The sequence below is a fragment of the Anthonomus grandis genome, chromosome 6, assembly GCF_022605725.1.
Source record: "Anthonomus grandis grandis chromosome 6, icAntGran1.3, whole genome shotgun sequence".
NCBI lineage: Eukaryota > Metazoa > Arthropoda > Insecta > Coleoptera > Curculionidae > Anthonomus > Anthonomus grandis.
The window spans coordinates 17,177,925-17,197,223 of NC_065551.1; the positions used below are offsets into that span (position 1 = coordinate 17,177,925).

At 32.0% G+C, this 19,299-nt stretch overlaps 2 protein-coding genes across 5 annotated transcripts in view; one reads left to right on the forward strand and one right to left on the reverse strand.

Moving 5' to 3' along the window:
* LOC126738036 (uncharacterized) overlaps positions 1–9,811 on the forward strand; it is a 50,290-nt gene extending 40,479 nt beyond the window's left edge. Inside the window, exons 5-7 of one of the 2 annotated variants that reach the window (XM_050443203.1) lie at positions 5,722–5,819; positions 6,289–6,454; positions 8,989–9,811. In XM_050443203.1, coding sequence (XP_050299160.1) covers positions 5,722–5,819; positions 6,289–6,454; positions 8,989–9,098 — 374 coding nt within the window. In that variant the 3' untranslated portion in view covers positions 9,099–9,811. Of the gene's footprint in view, positions 1–5,721; positions 5,820–5,936; positions 6,103–6,288; positions 6,455–8,988 lie in introns of both variants that reach the window. The other variant, XM_050443202.1, reaches the window with a different exon arrangement.
* Positions 9,812–9,964: 153 nt separating this feature from the next.
* The window catches only part of LOC126738034 (gastrula zinc finger protein XlCGF26.1-like), a 69,927-nt gene continuing 60,592 nt past the window's right edge, over positions 9,965–19,299 (reverse strand). For 2 of the 3 annotated variants that reach the window (XM_050443200.1, XM_050443199.1), the window contains 2 exons: positions 10,452–10,579; positions 9,965–10,336 (listed from right to left, as the gene is read on the reverse strand). In XM_050443200.1, coding sequence (XP_050299157.1) covers positions 10,053–10,336; positions 10,452–10,579 — 412 coding nt within the window. In that variant the 3' untranslated portion in view covers positions 9,965–10,052. The remainder of the gene's footprint in view (positions 10,337–10,451; positions 10,580–19,299) is intronic. The other variant, XM_050443201.1, reaches the window with a different exon arrangement.

Below are 19,299 nucleotides of genomic sequence, written 5' to 3' on the forward strand. Positions count from 1 at the left end.
GGACTGGTTAGCCTTTTGGTCTTATTAGATTATTCAAAGGCTTTCGACACTTTGGACCATTCACTTCTTTGCGCCAAACTTCACTATTACGGGTTTAAGGATGAGTCTGTAAACATTATTTCTTCTTTTCTAAGTGATCGATCCCAAAAAGTTTCATACAATACACGTTGCTCTGAAACTATAAAAATTCGATTTGATTTGCCCCAAGGATCAATTTTGTCTCCGCTACTTTTTATATTATATACTGCTGATATTCTTCAATCTACTAGTTACTGCACAGTCACTGCTTTCGCTGACGACACACAGCTTGTATACAATTTTGACACATCTAACTATGTCGATGCGGCGCAGAAGGTCAATCTGGACTTGGAAACTATTAGAACATTATCTTATCAGCATAATCTGCAACTTAATTCAAGCAAGTCAAAACTTTTATATATAGCCAATAATAAAAACAGTAACATTATTAAGAAAAACGTTGATATTGGGTTAGACGGCTCAAAACTCCCCTATGTTACTTCAGCTAAAAATCTTGGACTAATTCTCGATCAAAATTTACGTTACAGCGAGCACGTTAAGCATTTAAATAAAAAATCTTTCCTTTCTCTTAAATTAATATACAGCCAAAGACATTCGCTTAATTTTAGATTAAAAAAAATACTTTGTGATAGTCTCGTCCTGAGCCATTATTTGTACTGTGATTTTATATACATGCCATGTCTTCGATTAGTAGAAAAAGAAAGAATCCAAAAAATGCAAAATTCTTGTTGCAGATTAATATATGGTATTAAAAGGAATGAACATATATCACATAAAATAAAAGAAACTAAATGGCTTAACATGTCAAATAGGTGCAAGCTTCATTTAGCAAATTTTGTACACAAGATTGTTACAGTACCAGTATCAACTTCTTCAATAATAAAACTAAAAAATAAGTTTATCCCTAGGGGTAAAGTACATAATTTGAACATAAGAAATAAAGGTTTTTTCACCATGCCTACATTTAAATCTACTTTTTACAAAAGATCTTTTCTGTTTAATGCTATTGAATTATATAATAATATACCTAATGAGTTTAAACTTTTAAATGTAAATAAATTTAAATATAAATTTAGGGAATATCTATTTCAAAAACAACCGTAGGAGAGCATGCCATCATGTACATTGTACATACAGTCCTTTAGCCTTAGATTTTATATGAACAAACAAGATTCTTATTATTTTATAAAATTTATTGTTTGATCATATTTGATTTTAAATGAGCTCCTGCATCTATAACCTTATATATTCTTAATATTAAATTAAAATACGTATTACTTTGTTGATCTCTCCCGGCAAGACTCTATAAACCTCATTATTGTTATGTTTAACCTATAAGTATTATATTATTTTTTCGCAGCTTTTACTTTTTGTCTACAGTTTTTCGTTCCATTTGCTTCTTAACTCCTAATCCTTTACTTGTTGCCTTGTGAGCAAGTCTCTCGAAAAAATGTTTGGCAGCGTCACCACAAAACTGCTTCAGTTGTTGCAAGTCTTTCCACTTTTCCAGACTAATTGGCAACAAATCTAAAAAAAAAATAATTAAGAAAAGCTAGTAGGTATAAATATAAATTTATTACCTGTATAACTTCTGTCGGACAAAAAAAATTCTTGGGTTCCTGCTATATCATCAGTTGGGACAATAGCGATGGTACGAATCACAGAAGTTTGGAAGGGTCGAAAGTAAATGAAATATATTGAGGATGAATGGCTTCACACACTATTTCGCGAATAGGTCTGACAGCAAATGGGCATTTTGTTCTAAAACTCGGCGAAAGAAATTGAGTCCATTGGCGAATTAAGGACTGATCTACTTCTGTGACTTTAAATGGGCTAGGTTTTGTGCGGGCTCTCCTAAATTCGTCCAACCAATCTTCAACAGTTTCAGCTTTGGTCCGCTGGTTAATGAGTCCCACATTCCTGTCACACTCCAAATAAGAATGGCCTCTTATTGGAAAAATCATTTTTATGCTGTCAAGTCTTCGTGTGGAAATAACTACGTAATGAATGAATTTAAAAAGATTATAGTTTTTATTTTGACCTCAACATGAGTCACAAAATATTACTAAGTCCCTTACACTGGAGTCTAACTGCGAAAATATAAAATGATGCAAAAATGAAATAACTTCCTCTGATCTCTTAGCTGCGATATTTTCAGGGTAACAATAAAAATAGGAGTCGGCAGTAGACAGCACGTGAATATTAAATGAACAGAAAGTAAGTCGTTTATAATATACATCGTTGGTTGTAATGTTTGGTATAGGGAGGTTTTTTTGGAAATCCATCGCTATTGCTTTGAACTCTTTACTCTTAATACTTTTCTTTCTTCCTTCTTCTTTACGATCATAGAACATTTCGGCCTTTCGCAAATGCAGTTCATGTTCTATTTTCTTTTTTTTTTTAAGTTCTTGAAGTATTTTCGCATCAATTTCTGACGTGGTTGTGTCGTTTTTAATCTTCAATAATGCTGTTTTTTCTGCAGTATATTTATCGCAAATACTGCAGGTATCACTACGTGGATATCCAAATTTGATATTGAACTCATTATTAAAAACTTTGCGATAAAATTCATATGAAACATCAGGAAGATTTAAATCCTTATACATATTGTACATTTTTCTTATTGTTAGAGTGTCTGGTAAATACACGACTGTAGATTTTTTTCGACTGTAGTGGCTTTGCCTGCCCCTGAAGGAGCAAATATGATCTTTTACGGCCGCAGATGTGGTCGAAGGCTTTGCACAATGTACGTGTTTATATTTACCTCTCATATCTTTAGACGCCTTACCAGTTTTCTTTAGAGACTCCTGAATTGTTTGTAGGCGACGTCCAGTAATTCCATGTAATGAAACAAAACCCTTCATGCAAACGGGCACTTCAATGCAGCTACTATGGTTATCAATCTATCGCTGAACTCTTACTTTATAAAAATATGCTTTATCGGAAAATTTGGCATCATTTTCATTTTTTCTTGGCCTACGGTTCTTTATGGAAATCATAGATACAAGACCAGTTAAGTAACTGTTCTGCTCATCTCTGGTTGACATGCTATTAAATTCCTTAATAATGGTATTTCTTTCCAAAAGTTCGATATTTTGAAAGCATTTATACCTGGAACACTTACAGTCTGGCTCTATTTCGTGTGAACTTAACCTTAATTTTTTCATAACATCACTTACTCTTCCAATTTTTTTCTCTTCTTAGATCCCACGTTTAAGTTCTGCACAGTACTTTTATCACTTCTTTCACGATTTACAGTCTCTGCCTTTTTCTCCATCACAAAATATTAAAAAAGACACTACTTATATGTAGATAAACATAAACACAACAAGCACAGACTTGAACCGGACCTGTGTACGTGTATGCGGGAACTGATCTTTTTAATCGTCGTGTTGTTTAGCGACCGCCCAGAAGCACCTACAACGTTTTTGGTGTGTTTTGCATCGACTTTCAGCGTTTTTGTCGTGGATAAGATTATTTGTTTCGTGAATAACTTTTAGACTTTCAGCGATATTGCCAAGCAGCCCGGGCCATTCGATTCTACTTTGTACGCGCAGTTTTTTGGTATTAATATTGTCTTTTACCGTAAAAATTGACTTTCATCGTTTTTGCCGTGTAAGCTTCATATGCTTTTTTCCTTTTTGTGGTTAAGTTAGAGTAGCCTTTAGGGCTAGACTTCGCCATTACTTTAAAATCTTGTATTTATAATGTATATTTATTGAAATAAAAGTCTTTAATATTATTAAGTAGCACATTATATATTTTTGGTGCAACTACAAATGTAAATCTCTGATTAACATCAAACCTTCTAAAAAGGACAATCAACGTATTATTATAATTATTCCTGGTAGGATAAGCATGATCTACATGCTGTTTATTTTTATTCCTAAAACAATAAATATAATTGCTTAAAAAGTATAGACCTCTAACATTTAAAATGCTTTCATTGTATAGTTGATTTGTTGGATATAGATAATCTTTTCTGTAAATAATCTTTAATAGGTAATTCTGAACTACATTTAACTGACTGAGAGCATTATTGTTAAGTCCTGCCCAGGCTATGATACCGTATCTTAATATTGATTCCACTAATGATTTGTATATCATAGTTATTATTTTATGAGGTAATATGTTTCTTATCTGGTAAAATTTGTGAATTAGACCTTAATTTATTTGTTACATCATGAATATGTTCTGACCATTTAAGATCTATAGTTATGCCCAAGTATTTAGTATGTGACACCTCATATATTGTTGTATTTGTTTGTTAAAGAGTAATTGAGTTGTGTAAAGGTCTATTTGATTCAGTGTTTTAGCAAGATTAAGTGATAATTTACGAGAATTTAGCCATGTTTTTACTTTACTTAGACCAATAACAATTTTGTCTCTTAATGAATCCCATGATAAACCAGTAAAATACAGTACTGTATCATCTGCAAAGGAAATAGACATGCCATTAATATCTAGATTTAGTAATGAATTTATATAGCAAATAAACAATAATGGGCCAATCACTGTGCCCTGTGGTATAAAGGATTACTATGATTATTATCTATTTTAACAATTTGAGATCTCTGATGTAAACAACTTTTAAAAACATTCAACACTACACCCCTGACACCAAACTTCACAAGGAGTTAGGTGTGAGGCACAGTGTCAAATGCCTTGGCTAAATCGAGAAAGACAGCTATACATTTTTGATCTGAGTCTGAGAAGTTTATTTTTATTTGGTCAACCAATTTAAATAATGCATCATTAGTGCTTCTCCTCTTTATAAAACCATATTGATTTTTATTCAGTAGTTTATTTGATAATAAATAGTTGTAGAGTCTGACTTTAAGGCATTTTTTGAGAATTTTTGTGGAAGTTGTAATAACACTAATGGGTCTGTAGTTGGAAATATCTGAACTTGTTCCTTTTTTATTTATGGAAGTTATAACAGCGCATTTGAAAGCTGTAGGCACTATTCATGTGGTAAAGATGAATTAGTGGTTTTATTATAGTGCAATGTACTTTTTTTATATGTCGAGAAGAAATTCCATCTTTACCAGGGGCACAATTATTTTTTAAACTTCTAATATGATTAATAAGTTCATTTGATGTGACTGGTGTGAGTCACATAGAATTTGGTATTGTAGGAGTTACCCAGATCAGATGCGCTGTTAGGAATTTCAGCAGCCATTTTTCCCCCACATTTGCAAAGTACTTGTTACAGTAATTCGTTAGTTCCAGTTTGTCCGCAATTACGTCACGTTCATTTGCTATAGCGATTTCAGCGTTAGTCTTTTTTTCATTTGCGGCATCTTTTATTACTTTATAGATTTGCTTAGTATCGTTCATGTTGTCCAATATCTGGTTTTTATAGCAATGAGTTATAGCTGATAAATTATTTTGTTTAAAATGTTCCGATGTGTGGAGTATTTTTGTCTGAGATTTTGGTTATTTTTATTTTTAAGAGTTTTTAAGAGGTTTAATGTTTTTTATATTTTTTTACTTGGCTGACCTATTTACTGATTTTTATCAATATCTTGTCTTTTTTAATAAAAAAATTGTCCTCTGCAATTCCTGTAATATTTTTATGGAAATTTTATCATCGAATTCTGTCTGACTTTTCTATGGCAAAGAGTCCATTAAAATGATATGATAAAATGAGAATAATCATAGTCAAATTTGTTTGTGCAGGTCTGCTGAGCGCAGGAGCAATGGGACTGTGGCACGGAGTTGAATATTACGAAAAAGAAAAGCAAGTTGGAGAAGAATTTTATCAACAGTGGAGTACCGTAAGTACTTTTTCACTATTACAGTGAACTAACTCGTTTTTAAATGTGCCATGATTTCGTGAACAATTGGCCAAAATTTGAGAGTAAAACAGCACATTCTAACGTATTTTCCTGCAGCTACTACAAGACAACGCAACAATTTACTACGATTGGGGATTTGCCTTAGGTTGGCTAGGAGTTTTTTCATGCCTAGGAGGTTCCCTTCTATTTTTCTTCGGATCTTGTTGTCTCCAAGCCGAAAAAGACCGAGAGCAGCTCGATAACGTCCAGTACATCGTACCAGGTTAGCCATAAAGCTGAGGACAACCTTTTTTACAAGGCTTTTTAACCCTTATTGCTGTATCATCCCCTGTTAGTACTGACCATCAGCGTTTTATGCCAAAACTCGATATTTGGTCGTCACGCATTTGTTTAAATAAATAATTTGTCCGGTTTCGGCATAAAACTAAAACCCTACTAAACATTGCAGGTATTACGTGATCACACACGAATATTCTACGATTGGGGCTACATGTTGGCCTGGGCGGGAGTTGGGTGGGCCTTGACGGGCGCCATCTTGTTCTCTGGAGCGGCCATCTGCCTAAGAGGCGAGAGGGAGCGAGAAGAGGCTATTAACATGCAATATCTAATGCCTGGTAACTCTCCTGTTATGGGGAAACTATAGGGCATATCATAAAAAATTACTCAATAAAAGACATATGCTTTATAAATATAATCATTAAGACGTATGTTTTAAAACATAAATGCTTTTGCTTGCTAGTTTAGATATACACAAATTTAGTTTTTCATGGTATGCCTTTAAGGAATTTTCAATTCATAATTTAAGTTGCAATATAAATATATACCGATATCAAATATATACCAGTAAGCATTCTAATTTGTAACTTAAGGTAAATTGAAATTTCCTACAGAAGGTGGTGGCTCGCACAAAAGAAATAGTTAAGGCAACACCCACCTCCCGCCCAAGGCAGCAAAATTTGTACAGAAGAATAAGCAGTTATATAATATAATTTTTATAAATCCAAATTAAAATGAAGATTTATTCCTTTGTACAATCAGCTGATATCTCATTGATTCATGTAATTTTTACTAACTAAGCTTTACTTATCATACTAAAATCCATTACTGCATGATAGCTTAACATTAAGGGATTTCATTTTTTTGTCCAACTATACTCCAAACTAGTGGAAAAATTTTAATTTCAACAAGTCTCACAAGGCGTCGGGTACTAAATTCACGGTGCCTTCACCATTTTATCAAGATATAATAATTTATTGTACTTTCCTTAGAAAATCACTATTTTAAAATCACACGGAGAAATTAGAATTTCACAAAGTATTAGGAAATTATTTTACTGCCCATTCACCATTCAGTCAGAACAAACTTAAAAACAAAAAGAAATTCTTGGATTGCCTGGAGAGTAAAGTCTTTATGGAATTCTATACGACGAAAAGTTAAATTTCACCAAATTTTATAGGTATGAGCAAATATTTGATGGCGCATTCACCATTTTGTCAAAATATGATTATTTTTCGTATATTAATTTGACTTTAAGAAAACTTTCCAAATGGACTCTACCTGAAAGAAATTAAATTTTTAAATAATATTTTTTTGTACTTCAATATGATTTTAAAAAGCTGAAAAATAACTATTTTAAAATCTAATACGTTATTTTGCTGGTCCAGTTTAAATGTTTTGAGTTTGACGGGTTAAGTAAATTGTTTTAATTTATTTTTTTTAGTCTTGTTCCTTGCACACCAGTACTATATATATCCTCAAAAAGTATGATCATCAAAATTTAATTTTTTTGAAATTATCAAAAGATACACTAATGTTCTACTTTATATCGTCACACGAAAAGCCTTGATTTTTTCTGTTCGCTCTGAAGAAGGCCTAATAAAGGCCGAAACGTAGAAATTAAAGAGAAAAAAGAATTAAGCGGCTTGGATTTCACTTGACTCCACATCCAACTTAACTCTTAAATTATTTGAAAATCATATGAGAAAATTAAATTCCACAAAACATAAGGTCATTCACCATGTTGTCAGAACAAACTTAAAAACGAAAAGAAATTCTTAGAGGGCCTGAAAAGTAACGTGTTTCTGCAATGTTATACGACGAAAACTTAAATTTCATTAAGTGCCATAAATATAAAGAATTATTTTACGCCGCATTCACCATTTTGTCGAAATTTAATAATTTTTTGTACCTCCAAAAAGTAGAAAATTTCCTGGCAAAATAATTATTTTAAGATCACACAAAAAAATTAAATTCCAAAAAATAACTGGCAATTAGTTTACTATCCATTCACCATTTTGTCAGAACAAACTTAAGAACAGAAAGAAATTCTTGGATTGCCTGGAAAGTATTTGTACAATGCTATACAACGAAAATTTAAATGTCACTACGTCTCATAATGAGGAAATATTTCATGGCGCATTAACCCTTTTGCCAAACATGACAATCTTTTGCATATCAATATGACTTAAAATCTTAAAAACCGACAAAAACCTTAGATACAATTTTTAAAAAAATTGGAATGCCTGGAAGGCTATTTAAAATGCCTAGAAATATTGGACAATTATTTGACTTCGCATACACCATTAAGTGAAAAGAAATTTAAAAAAAATCGTATGAACGATAAAATATTATGGAATGATCTGAATGTTATGAAAATCTGAATTTAACGTATGAGGTTAAGTCGTAGAGAAATGACGGAATTTTTATGGCACATTCGCCATTTTATCAAAATATAATCATTACCTAAGAAAAGAATTAACCTAAAAAAAAGATCTCATCTAATATTTTAAAATGACACCAAAAAATTCAATTTCACATAACATCAATTGTTTTATCAGTTCATTATTTTATTAGAATATTTTTTTGTATATGACTTACGCAAACTAACTGAAGAAATTAAAAAATTCTGGTGTGCCTGGAAGAAAGAGCATATTCAGAATACGATAACTGCACGATAATCCAACATGAATTTCAAAACAATAAGAAAACTTCAAATTTTTAATTATCGATTTTAAAAACATTCGCCGTTTAAAAGTGTCAACAGCATTAATTAAAATGCGTTTGCTTAAAATAAGATATTTTATAAATTACTTAATGACCTTTAATATAGCTCCAAAATGTTACTAATTTATTTCTCTTTCTTTAACAGTTTATCCACAGAAACAGCAATACGCTTATGCCGGTTACCCAGTACCTCCTCAGCCCTATTCCGGCCCATATTACACCACAGGTTCTGCTTACGGGCCATACAACTACTGATTATTTGATGTACCGACCCGAACCTGAATCCGGATATTGATTAATTATTTCATGATAAAATTACTGTACAGTGCCTTTTGTAATGGGGGCTAGAAATACCTTTCAGGCCCGATTCTATTTAGTAACATATTTTAGGTTTGTTTTTGTGTAATATACTGTGACTGACTTAGCTCAAAATTCTAAACAGGTGCGCAATAAGAACTTTCTCGAAAAATTTTCTTTACAGTAACTTTTATTAATTGTATATTTATTTATTAGATTTCGATAGGTATAGTTTTATATTGATAGTTTTTAGGATCTTGTACATTTTATTTAAGTTAAAATAATTGCTAGAACCTTTTATTTTATATATTATCTATATATTTACTATAAAATAATTAAAGTACCTTTTAAATATCGATATTGATTCAGGATTGATTTCTAGTATCTGGCTAGGGCTCTATAATGTTGCTCAATTTTTTTTCTTTGGCCCTGCCATTAAATAAAAATTACATTATAATAACTTATTAGTCAATATCGGTATTATTTATCGACATATAAACGAGAAATATCACTTGCACTGTGATAGCGATTTTGCTAAAAGAATCTCGAGTCTACAGAACAATGTTTTTACCATTAAAGTATCACAACGAAGCTAGATTTTAGACATATTTTCATCATTATATTCTTCTATTATTTTATGAATTATAACCAAATAGATAAATTACGAAAAAGTCGCACTATTTTTATTTCAGATCAAACGTTCCAAATTCAGATGGTAAAATATCCAAACTATTTCCTTTTAACTTGTTTTGTAGGATATAAGAACCTAATTAATCCCATAAGATGGATAAACTTTTTTTTTATTCAATTAAAAAACAAACGAGTTCGTCGCAAAATATTTAATTTTTAAACAATTACACTACAAAATAAATAAAAAAACCTTATAACTTAGCTATTACAATTATTATTCTTCTATTCGTCATTAGCCTCAACTTTTACTTGAACAAAGTTTGAAACACAAATCACCTCTGGAGATTTGGTTATTTCTGTTCCACTTTGGCCAGTCTCCTCATCTTCAATGTTATCGTCGCCCGAGTCGCTTTCATTCTCAGAATCAAAGTCTGTGTCATCCAAAATATCCTTTTTTATCGGGTTTTCAACAGATTCTTTTTTGATATGTTTATTTAAAACATGTTTCTCTTTTGTTTTTTTATGTTTGAACTTCTTATGACAGTGTGGACAATCATAAGGCTTCACTAAAATAAAACCGAACTTTATAACAAAACAAAATAACAACAAAATAGCCACAAAAGTAAACGACTGAATTAAATACAACAAAAGGTTAAATATGTCAATATTTTCCAGATTTACCTTTTTGGTGTTTATACATGTGAGCCCTCAAATACTGTTTGGCTGTAAATTTCTTCCCGCAATCGTAACATTCGAACTTTAATTCGGTCTCATGAGCCACTTTGTGCCCATATAAACGCCTAAAAAAACTTACATAAAACACTCAAACTCGGTATATTCATATTAGTAAAATAATAATATTTTTTTGTTGTTTTTAAGATGACCTGTTTCATATTGATTTATGTAAATGGGACCTTCACCTTAATGCAAAAGTAGTCTGGAACTCTAAATATAACAGATTCTCAGGTATGATTGAGAAGGTAAGGTATTAGGAATCTTACAAAAGCGGCTCTACAATCTTCTTAAAAAGCGAAACCAGTCATTGTTGCAATTGCCCTTCTAACAGTCTCGCCACAAGATGAGAATACACCCAAACCTCAAGGATACTGTAAGAACTTGTAAAGAACAACAGCCGCGAATATTCCGGCATTAGGAAATCATCTCGTCCATCGCCTAGACTCAAAGGTGCGACGAGGATGGAGCGAACAGCGACTTCTGGCGATATCTCGCGACACACTTAGAAAGTTGGCGAATGTTCCAAAACAATGGTTTACCTAATGTACACGTACGAGGTGTGATCAAAAAATAACATGAAAGTTTATTTTTTCATCAATTTCTATTTTGTTCTCTTCAAAGTAATCTCTTCAGATATAATACACTTATGGTACGCGCTTTTTCCAATCCTCAAAGGATTTCAAAAAATCATTTTTTGTGAGCTTGTTTAGCTCCTCCTTCGATGCCATCTTTATATCCTTCAGTTTCGGGAACAAGAAGAAGTCACAGAGAGCCAAGTCTGGGAAATACGGTGCCTGCGGCATCGTATTAGTGTGCTGGTTTTAGTCAAAAATTCAAGCACAAGCAAGGGTGTAAGCAGGGGCATTATCATGGTGCAAAAGCCAATTCACAATGTCCTTCCGGGCGTTTCTGACGCATTTCTTCCCGCAAATTACGCATAGCTTGCAGATAATATTCCGTATTAACAATTTAACTCTGTGGCAAGAACTCATGATGCACCACGCCCCTGCAATCGAAAAAAACTTCATATTTGATCGAACTAGGCGTGTTTTTTTTGTTCTTGGTGATCCAGAATGCCTGCACCGAGACGGTTGCGTCTTAGTTTCGACATGATAACTAAAGCGCGGATTTATAGAAATAATGCCATACGTAATTTCTGATTGCTAAGCTAATTTGAACGTACATGCATATAAATTACAAGAAATGAAGCCTTTTGGTAACTTTTTTTCGTGCCATTTCGCCTTTTTTTAGTTTTTATGCATATTTTTTATTTGTGCTTATTTTCATGCATATTTGGAGCAGAAGTGATATATATGATGCATATTTTGCACTTCATGTGCCAACATTTTTTTCCTGATAAATAATCTGATATCCCATTTTAATAACAAGGAAATATTAAGCAACAAATCCCCATCACAAAGCTTATTTTCCTTCCTTAATAAATGCCCAACGCACGCAAATATCTAGTAGAGCCTGCTATCCTCCTGCGGCCATTACGTCGCATCGTATCGCGCGTTCTGTTTTGGATCAGTTCGGGAATCCCTGAAGGAGAGGCCAATCGCGAAATTGGACGTAGTTATGCAGAATGCTACCAACCCACAATAGGCTTAAATTCGTACTAAGCACATAAAATTTATCTACATGTTAAATATTTTAAACTGCAGAAACCTACCAACTAAAATTAATAACTATCATTGTATTAACCAACCCATTTTGTTAACCTTCTAAGATTTCGGTTTTTGCAGAAAAATACTAATCCACTTGGTTTGCATCAATAGTGATTTAATGCGACCAAGTGGGTTGGTTGCTTTCTGTCTAAATAAAAATCTGTTAAATACAAGAGAATTGTTGACGATACTGCGTTGGTTGGTAGTTTTCTGCGTTATGGAATCTTCACATAACCTTAAAATTATATTGTTGTTTTGTGTATTTTGGCTAGTGGTAAATTTTCAAAAATTTGAGTATTTCAATGATATTTTATAAGTAAAAAATATGTTATTTTGTGATACAACATGTTTAGTTCCCGTACTAGTAAGATTTTTAATCTACTTCAACAAAAAGAACAAGAGGGCAAGGAAAGAGGTGAGTTATTTTTTAGAATTTTTTAAAATTAAAATTAATTATATATTTCTTGTTGTTTTAATGAAATAGGAACGGACAAAGTACTAGACTCCTCTGAAACAAATTAAAAAGTAAGTGATACTATTACAAATTACATTCTATGTACTAGTAAGGAAATAACAATAATAAGAGACAGGCAATTAACCAAGGAGTGTGAATCTATTAACAAAGCTAAAAGTGATGAATCTTCTAGCTCAGATTATGAACCAACATTTTCAAAACATGTCGTTGCTGATAGTGATTTAACAGAAACCACCTTAGAAAAAGTTTACGCGGGACCAAAAGAAGACCAAAAAAAGGAAGAAAAAGGAAATTCGAAAATCAAAACAGGACAGAAAGGAAAAAGAAAAGGAATAGCAATGAACAATATTACAACTATAAGGGGAGAGAAATTAGACTAAAAGAATTTATAAATTATGATTGTAATTGCACTTTAAAATGTACCGAACATGTACCTGTCGAGATACGAAAGTTAGAGTTTGAAAGATTCTGGTCATTAGGGTCATATGATTTCCAGGTAAATTTTATCGCAGCGGATTCCGGACCTATAAAATACAAGACAAAGTGATATGCCGTGAAATGTTTATTAGAACATTTACAACATTTAGAGTTAATACCGCCCTTAAGAAATTTAGAGGTGAAATTTCTTTAACTGACCAAAGAGGTATTAAACAAGGAGGGCAAAATAAACTTTCAGAGGCGAAAATTAAGGAGGTGATTAAACAAATTTAAAAAATTCCGAAATATAAATCTCACTATCGCAGAGAACAAACAAGCGCCGAATTTTTGCCTCCGGAATTGACAATACAGAAAATGTACGAGATCCATAGCCAAGAAACTGAAAAACCAGTAAGCATGCCAAGGCGCTTTAAAAAAATATTTTACCAACGATTTAAATTAAAATTCAAGACACTCAAAAAAGATACCTGTAATAGATGCGATAGATTGAAGATACAAATTGATAACGAAATAGACCCGAATAAAAAAGAAAGCATTCAAAAAGATTACACCAATCACCTAAAAGACGCAGAAAATGCTGAATATTTAAGAAGATGTGACTTACTGTTGGCTAAAGAAAATGAAAAATATGAGCGCCTTACATTTGATTGAGAAAAAACATTCCCTTTACCAATAATACCGAAAAACATTGTATTCTATAAAAGGCAGCTCTGGGTATACAACTGTGGTATTCATAACGGAAAGCAAGATCAGGGATTCTGTTACGTTTGAGCTGAATGCGTTGTAGGAAGATGGGCTCAAGAGGTAGGTTCCTGCCTTCTTAAACACATAAATGCTCACATAGAAAAAAGCGTCCAACATCTTATTTTCTGGAGTGATTCATGCGGTGGACAAAACCGCAATATTAAACTAAGTGTTATGTTAAAAGCTATCTTACATGAATCATCTACTTTGACTGATATTACTTTAAAATTTGTATGTTCAGGCCACAGTTTTTTACCCAATGACTCTGATTTTGCTCAAATTAAGCCGGCATTAAAAAACCAGCAAAAAATGTATCTGCCCTCCGAATATGTAAAGATAATGAAACAATGTTGAAAAAAAAAACTTTTGTGGTAACGGAAATCAATAGCTGTGATTTTTTGAGTGTCAATATGATTGAAAAAAAAATCGTCAACAGAAAAACAAGCATCGACGGAAAAAAAATAAACTGGTTAAAAATAAGGATCGATTATATTAAAAAAAGATGAACCATTTCTGCTTACTGTTCAGCACGATTCATTTAAAGCACCTGTACACAAGATTGATATTAAAAAGAAGGAAGGAAGGAATAGCACGAAAATAAAAATGGAAGACTTTTTTTTAATAAGTACGCTATGGCCCAATGGTAAGATGATCGCTGCAAAAAAACTTGCAAATATTAACTATATGATGCATCTCATCCCATCAGATTGCCAAGATTTTTACAAAAAAAAATACAAGGAGATAACAACATTGAAGAAGATATTGACGGGTATAACATAGCTAGTCTTGATTTTGAACTTGAAGATGTTTATTGATTTTTTTTATCAATAAATGATTTTTCTTTTGTAAGGATCTTTTGAATTTTATTAATATTTTAATAATATATAATAATGCAGAAAGCAACCAACCCTAAAAAAAAATTGCTGTATTTTTCAAAATATTGAACAAAATATTTTTCTCTTAGTTTCACTTTGTTAAAAATGGGATATTTTACCGAATAAAAATTAAAAAAATAATTTTTGAATTATACTGTAATGTATACTATTAAATTACTGTTAAAAAATGAATAATGTTGATTTACTGAAAACTCTATTTTTGAGGGTTGGAAGCTTTCTGCATAACTACGTCCAATTCATAGTTTATATTTTGCTAGTCAGGTCAGTGCGTGTAAATATTGTTTATCGTGTAGGAGTTTCGTTCGTATTGCGAATTTACTTGCCGACGTAAATATATTATATTAGGTATAATAAATCGCAGAATTAGCTTTTAAAGTGAGCTATTTATTAACATTTAACAAACATAATGCCAAAAGTAAAACCAACTGTGAAGGAATGGATAAGAGGTCATTCAGAATTAAAGTATGAAAACAATAAATTGTTTTGCAGAGCTTGTATAAAAACGGCAAGTTTTTTATTTATTTTGTGTTTTTAAAAAACAGCTCATAAAAGATTATTTTTGCAGATAAATTGCGAAAAAAATATAATATACAGCAGCATTTAAAAACTACAGGACATGTAGAAAATTTGAAAAAAATGAAAGATAAATCAACTCAACAACAAACTTTATTGGAATCAATGGCCAGCTCATCTACACAGGATGAGCAAAAACAATTTTATTTTGATTTGTGTTAAGTTCTGGTTTCCTGCAATATTCCACTTTATAAATTAAATAGTCAAATATTCAGTTCCTTTCTGCAGAAATACACTGGTAGACATATTCCAGCCGAATCAACTTTGCGCAAAAACTATATTGATCTAGTTTACAATAATATAACACAAGAAATTAAAACCAAAATAGGATGCAACTACATATGGTTTTGCGTAGATGAAACGACGGATTCATGTGGTCGATACATGGCTCATTTAATGATTGGAATATTGAGCGAAGATAGCTCAAGTAATGCTTTTTTAATTAGCTCAACGCAGCTGGACAAAACGAATAATAATACCATTACTAGATTTGTTCATGATGAGCTAACAAAATTCTTTTTGCCAGACCCTGTTCCTAGTGAAAAAATATTACTAATGCTCTCTGATGCAGCTGCATACATGGTAAAGGCGTATTCTAATTTAAAAGTTTTGTATCAACATCTAGTCCATTGTACATGTCTAGTACATGGATTGAATCGGGTAGCTGAAACTATTCGTACCCAGTTCCCTTTGGTAAATAGTTTGGTAAATACTGGAAAAAAGATTTTTGGAAAAGCACCATTAAGAGCTCAATTATTTCGAGAAAGGATGCCAGGTATACCACTACCCCCTGAACCCATTATTACAAGGTGGGGTACTTGGCTGGACGCTGCTTACTATTATGCTAACCATTTTGAATCTTTCAAGAAAATCGTATTAGATCTTTCTGAATCCTCCTCCAAATCAATTTTAAAGTGCCAAAAGATAGTCGAAAATGAAGAACTAGGCTAAGCAGAACTAAGCAGAATTTGGCGTTTATTAACACAAACTATAACTTTGTAAGCAAGGCCATCACGCAACTTGAAAAAAAGGGTCTTGCTCTAGTCGAATATATGGAAATAATTGAAAATTTAAAAAATGATTGCCTAAAAGTACATGGTGGACCTGGAAAAATAATTTATAATAAGCTTAATGAAGTTTTAAACAAAAATACAGGGTATGAAATTTTAAAACAAATTTCAAATGTGATTAAAGGAGATTTTGTTGAAGACCTTGCTATATCTGATGCTGCTTTAATTCCGAAATTTAAGTATGCTCCAATTACCAGCGTAGATGTTGAAAGAAGTTTCTCCCAATAAAAACTTGTTTTAAGTGATAGAAGAATGGGATTTTCAGTGGATAATTTAGAAAAACATTAAATTATTGCATCATTCAAGCATGAATAATATGAGCTGATGTTTCTTTTGTAAAAAAAACGTTTTATATTATCAAAGTTAAATAAAAACTACCGAAAATTTTTATTGTCTTGTTTTTTACCTAGTACATATTTCAGTTTTAGAAGTATTTCATATTGTATTCCTATAGTGCATTTTTTAGTTTTTATGCCATTTTTTATGCTTATTTTAGGAATTTTTCATGCTTTTTTAAATGATTATTTTAAATATTTTTATGCTTATAAATCCGCGCTTTAACGATAACCCTATACCTAAGTTTAATCATCTGTTATGACTCTTTTGAATAAGTCTGGATCGTCGCTGACGTCATTCAATAACTCTTAAGCGATGCTCATGCGACGGTTCTTTTGGTCGAAATTGACCAATTTCGGAACGAACTTCGTTGAAACACGCCTCATGCCCAAAACACCCGTTAAAATTGCTTGGCACGAACGAAACGAGATGAGGATATCATCAGCAATTCGACGATTCTCCAACACTAAATTTTCTTCACTTCTTTAACGTTTTCAACAGTTGACGTGCTGGGGCGTCTAGAGTGAAGTTCGTCATTGGTGTCTTCTCGGCCTTCTTGGAAGAGTTTATACCACTTATAAACATTTTTTTGGCTTAAAGTAGACTCACCGTATGCCACTTTCAACATTTTAAGTGTTTTCGAGAACTTGATTCTAGCTTTCACACAAAATTTAATGCAAGCTCTTTGATCCATGTTTTGCGACTGCAGAAAATCGTGGGGCACGCAAAACACTTCTAACCTTTATGTCTCATACGAACAAACTAAACATGCTATACAGCTGAAATTTAGGGCATATGCTCGAGACAAGTGTACCAACATAACCAAATAAAATAATCGAAGGTCAAACGGATGTAGCCCGCTAAATTTGAAAATTCACTTTACTTTTTGATCACATCTCGTACATATAAGGGTCCTCGCCGCTAGGAAACATGTTCAAGTTTAATGAATTTTAGAGCGACTTTTAAATCAAAATAAACAGTAGGAAATACATGGTTCTTTAATAATTAACCATTTTATTTAAAATATATTATTTACAAAAATACGCACATTGTTTTGCGGGCTTGTAACCTTAATGACCTTCGCACGCCAAATGCATTGCTAAAAACTGGAAAGAAGTATTTGCAACAGGATCTACGCACTCTTGCAAGTAGGCTTTGTAAAACAGCTAACCGCCAACCTTATAAACATCGACCGCCCATCTCGTGCGATAATTATTTAAGCAGTTAAACTTTAAAAACTTTATATAAGTGTGTATGCGCCTGATATGGAAGGAATTATGAAATGGAAGACCGACTTCAGCGAAGACAAAGTAAGCCATTGTGCATCGCTAATGTGCGTTCGCAAATTTATTGAACAAATGAGAACCATATTATATGTCAGCTTATCTAAAAAAAAGACTACAGTTTAATCTAATAATAATAATACAATATAATATAAATACAACCTAAACGTCTGACAACGATAGGAACTAATGTCTCTCAAAATATTTATCAATTTAAAAATAACTAAAATTCTTTTAGACTTGTTATATAAAAGAGAAAATCGTATGTTATCATACAAACATTAAAGTACAAATATAAAAATACTAAAGATTTAAATTTTTGTTCTTTTTTTTATTAAACTGAACATTCGAAAAGTAACTCCGTTATCGTCTCTCATGTCAAATATACATGCAGTTTCACTTTTAAAACGAAAGATATTAATACTATAAACTTTAATTAAATGCGTTGTTAATCATTATATTACATTTTTACTTTACTATAAATATTACTAGAATTTTTTTTTATTTTATCGGTATAGTTTTGTCAGTCTCTTGCAATTACCGTCATTTCCGTTATCAAATTCTAAATATGTTCACTAGGCATGGTAAGTAGTGCCTCAGCATAAAGTAAAAAATATGAAATTATCAACGTCCCTGATTTTGAGTTACATAGAAATTAATGACAGTAGAAATCTGGAGCAAAGAAGTGCCAGGAATATCGGACCATTAGCCTAATCAGTCATGTGCTGAAATTGTTTCTTAAACTCATTCATCATATACAGCAGAATTTACAAGAAATGCGAAGACCAGATATCTGAAAACCAATTTGGTTTTGCAGTTGGAATCAGAGAGGCACTCTTTGGAGTTCAAGTCCTAATCCAGAGATGCAGAGACGTTAACTGTAATGTATTCAAATGTCTAACCGATTATGAAAAAAGAATTTGATCACGTTCAACATCATAAAATAATCAATATTATGGAAGAGGTCGGCTTGGACGATAAATATATGAGATCAATTTCAAATCTCGACTCGAATCAGACAGCCAGCTTAAAGGAAAAACAAGGACGGTATTTCACAAAATATATTTCACTCTTAAAACGAAAGTAAGGCATTTAAGATGCTCTGTCTACATAAATTCCAAAACTCTCCGAACCTACCACTAAAGCAGAACCTACCACTAAAAATCTCGAAACATTTGGCTAGTGGCTGTACACGAAAATGTTCAGAATACCATGCACAGCTCACATTAACAACATAATTTTTTGCCAACTCTTTTCTTCTTGCCCAAAATCAATTCAATCAAGATTTAAATAATATTTACAAATTTCCTAA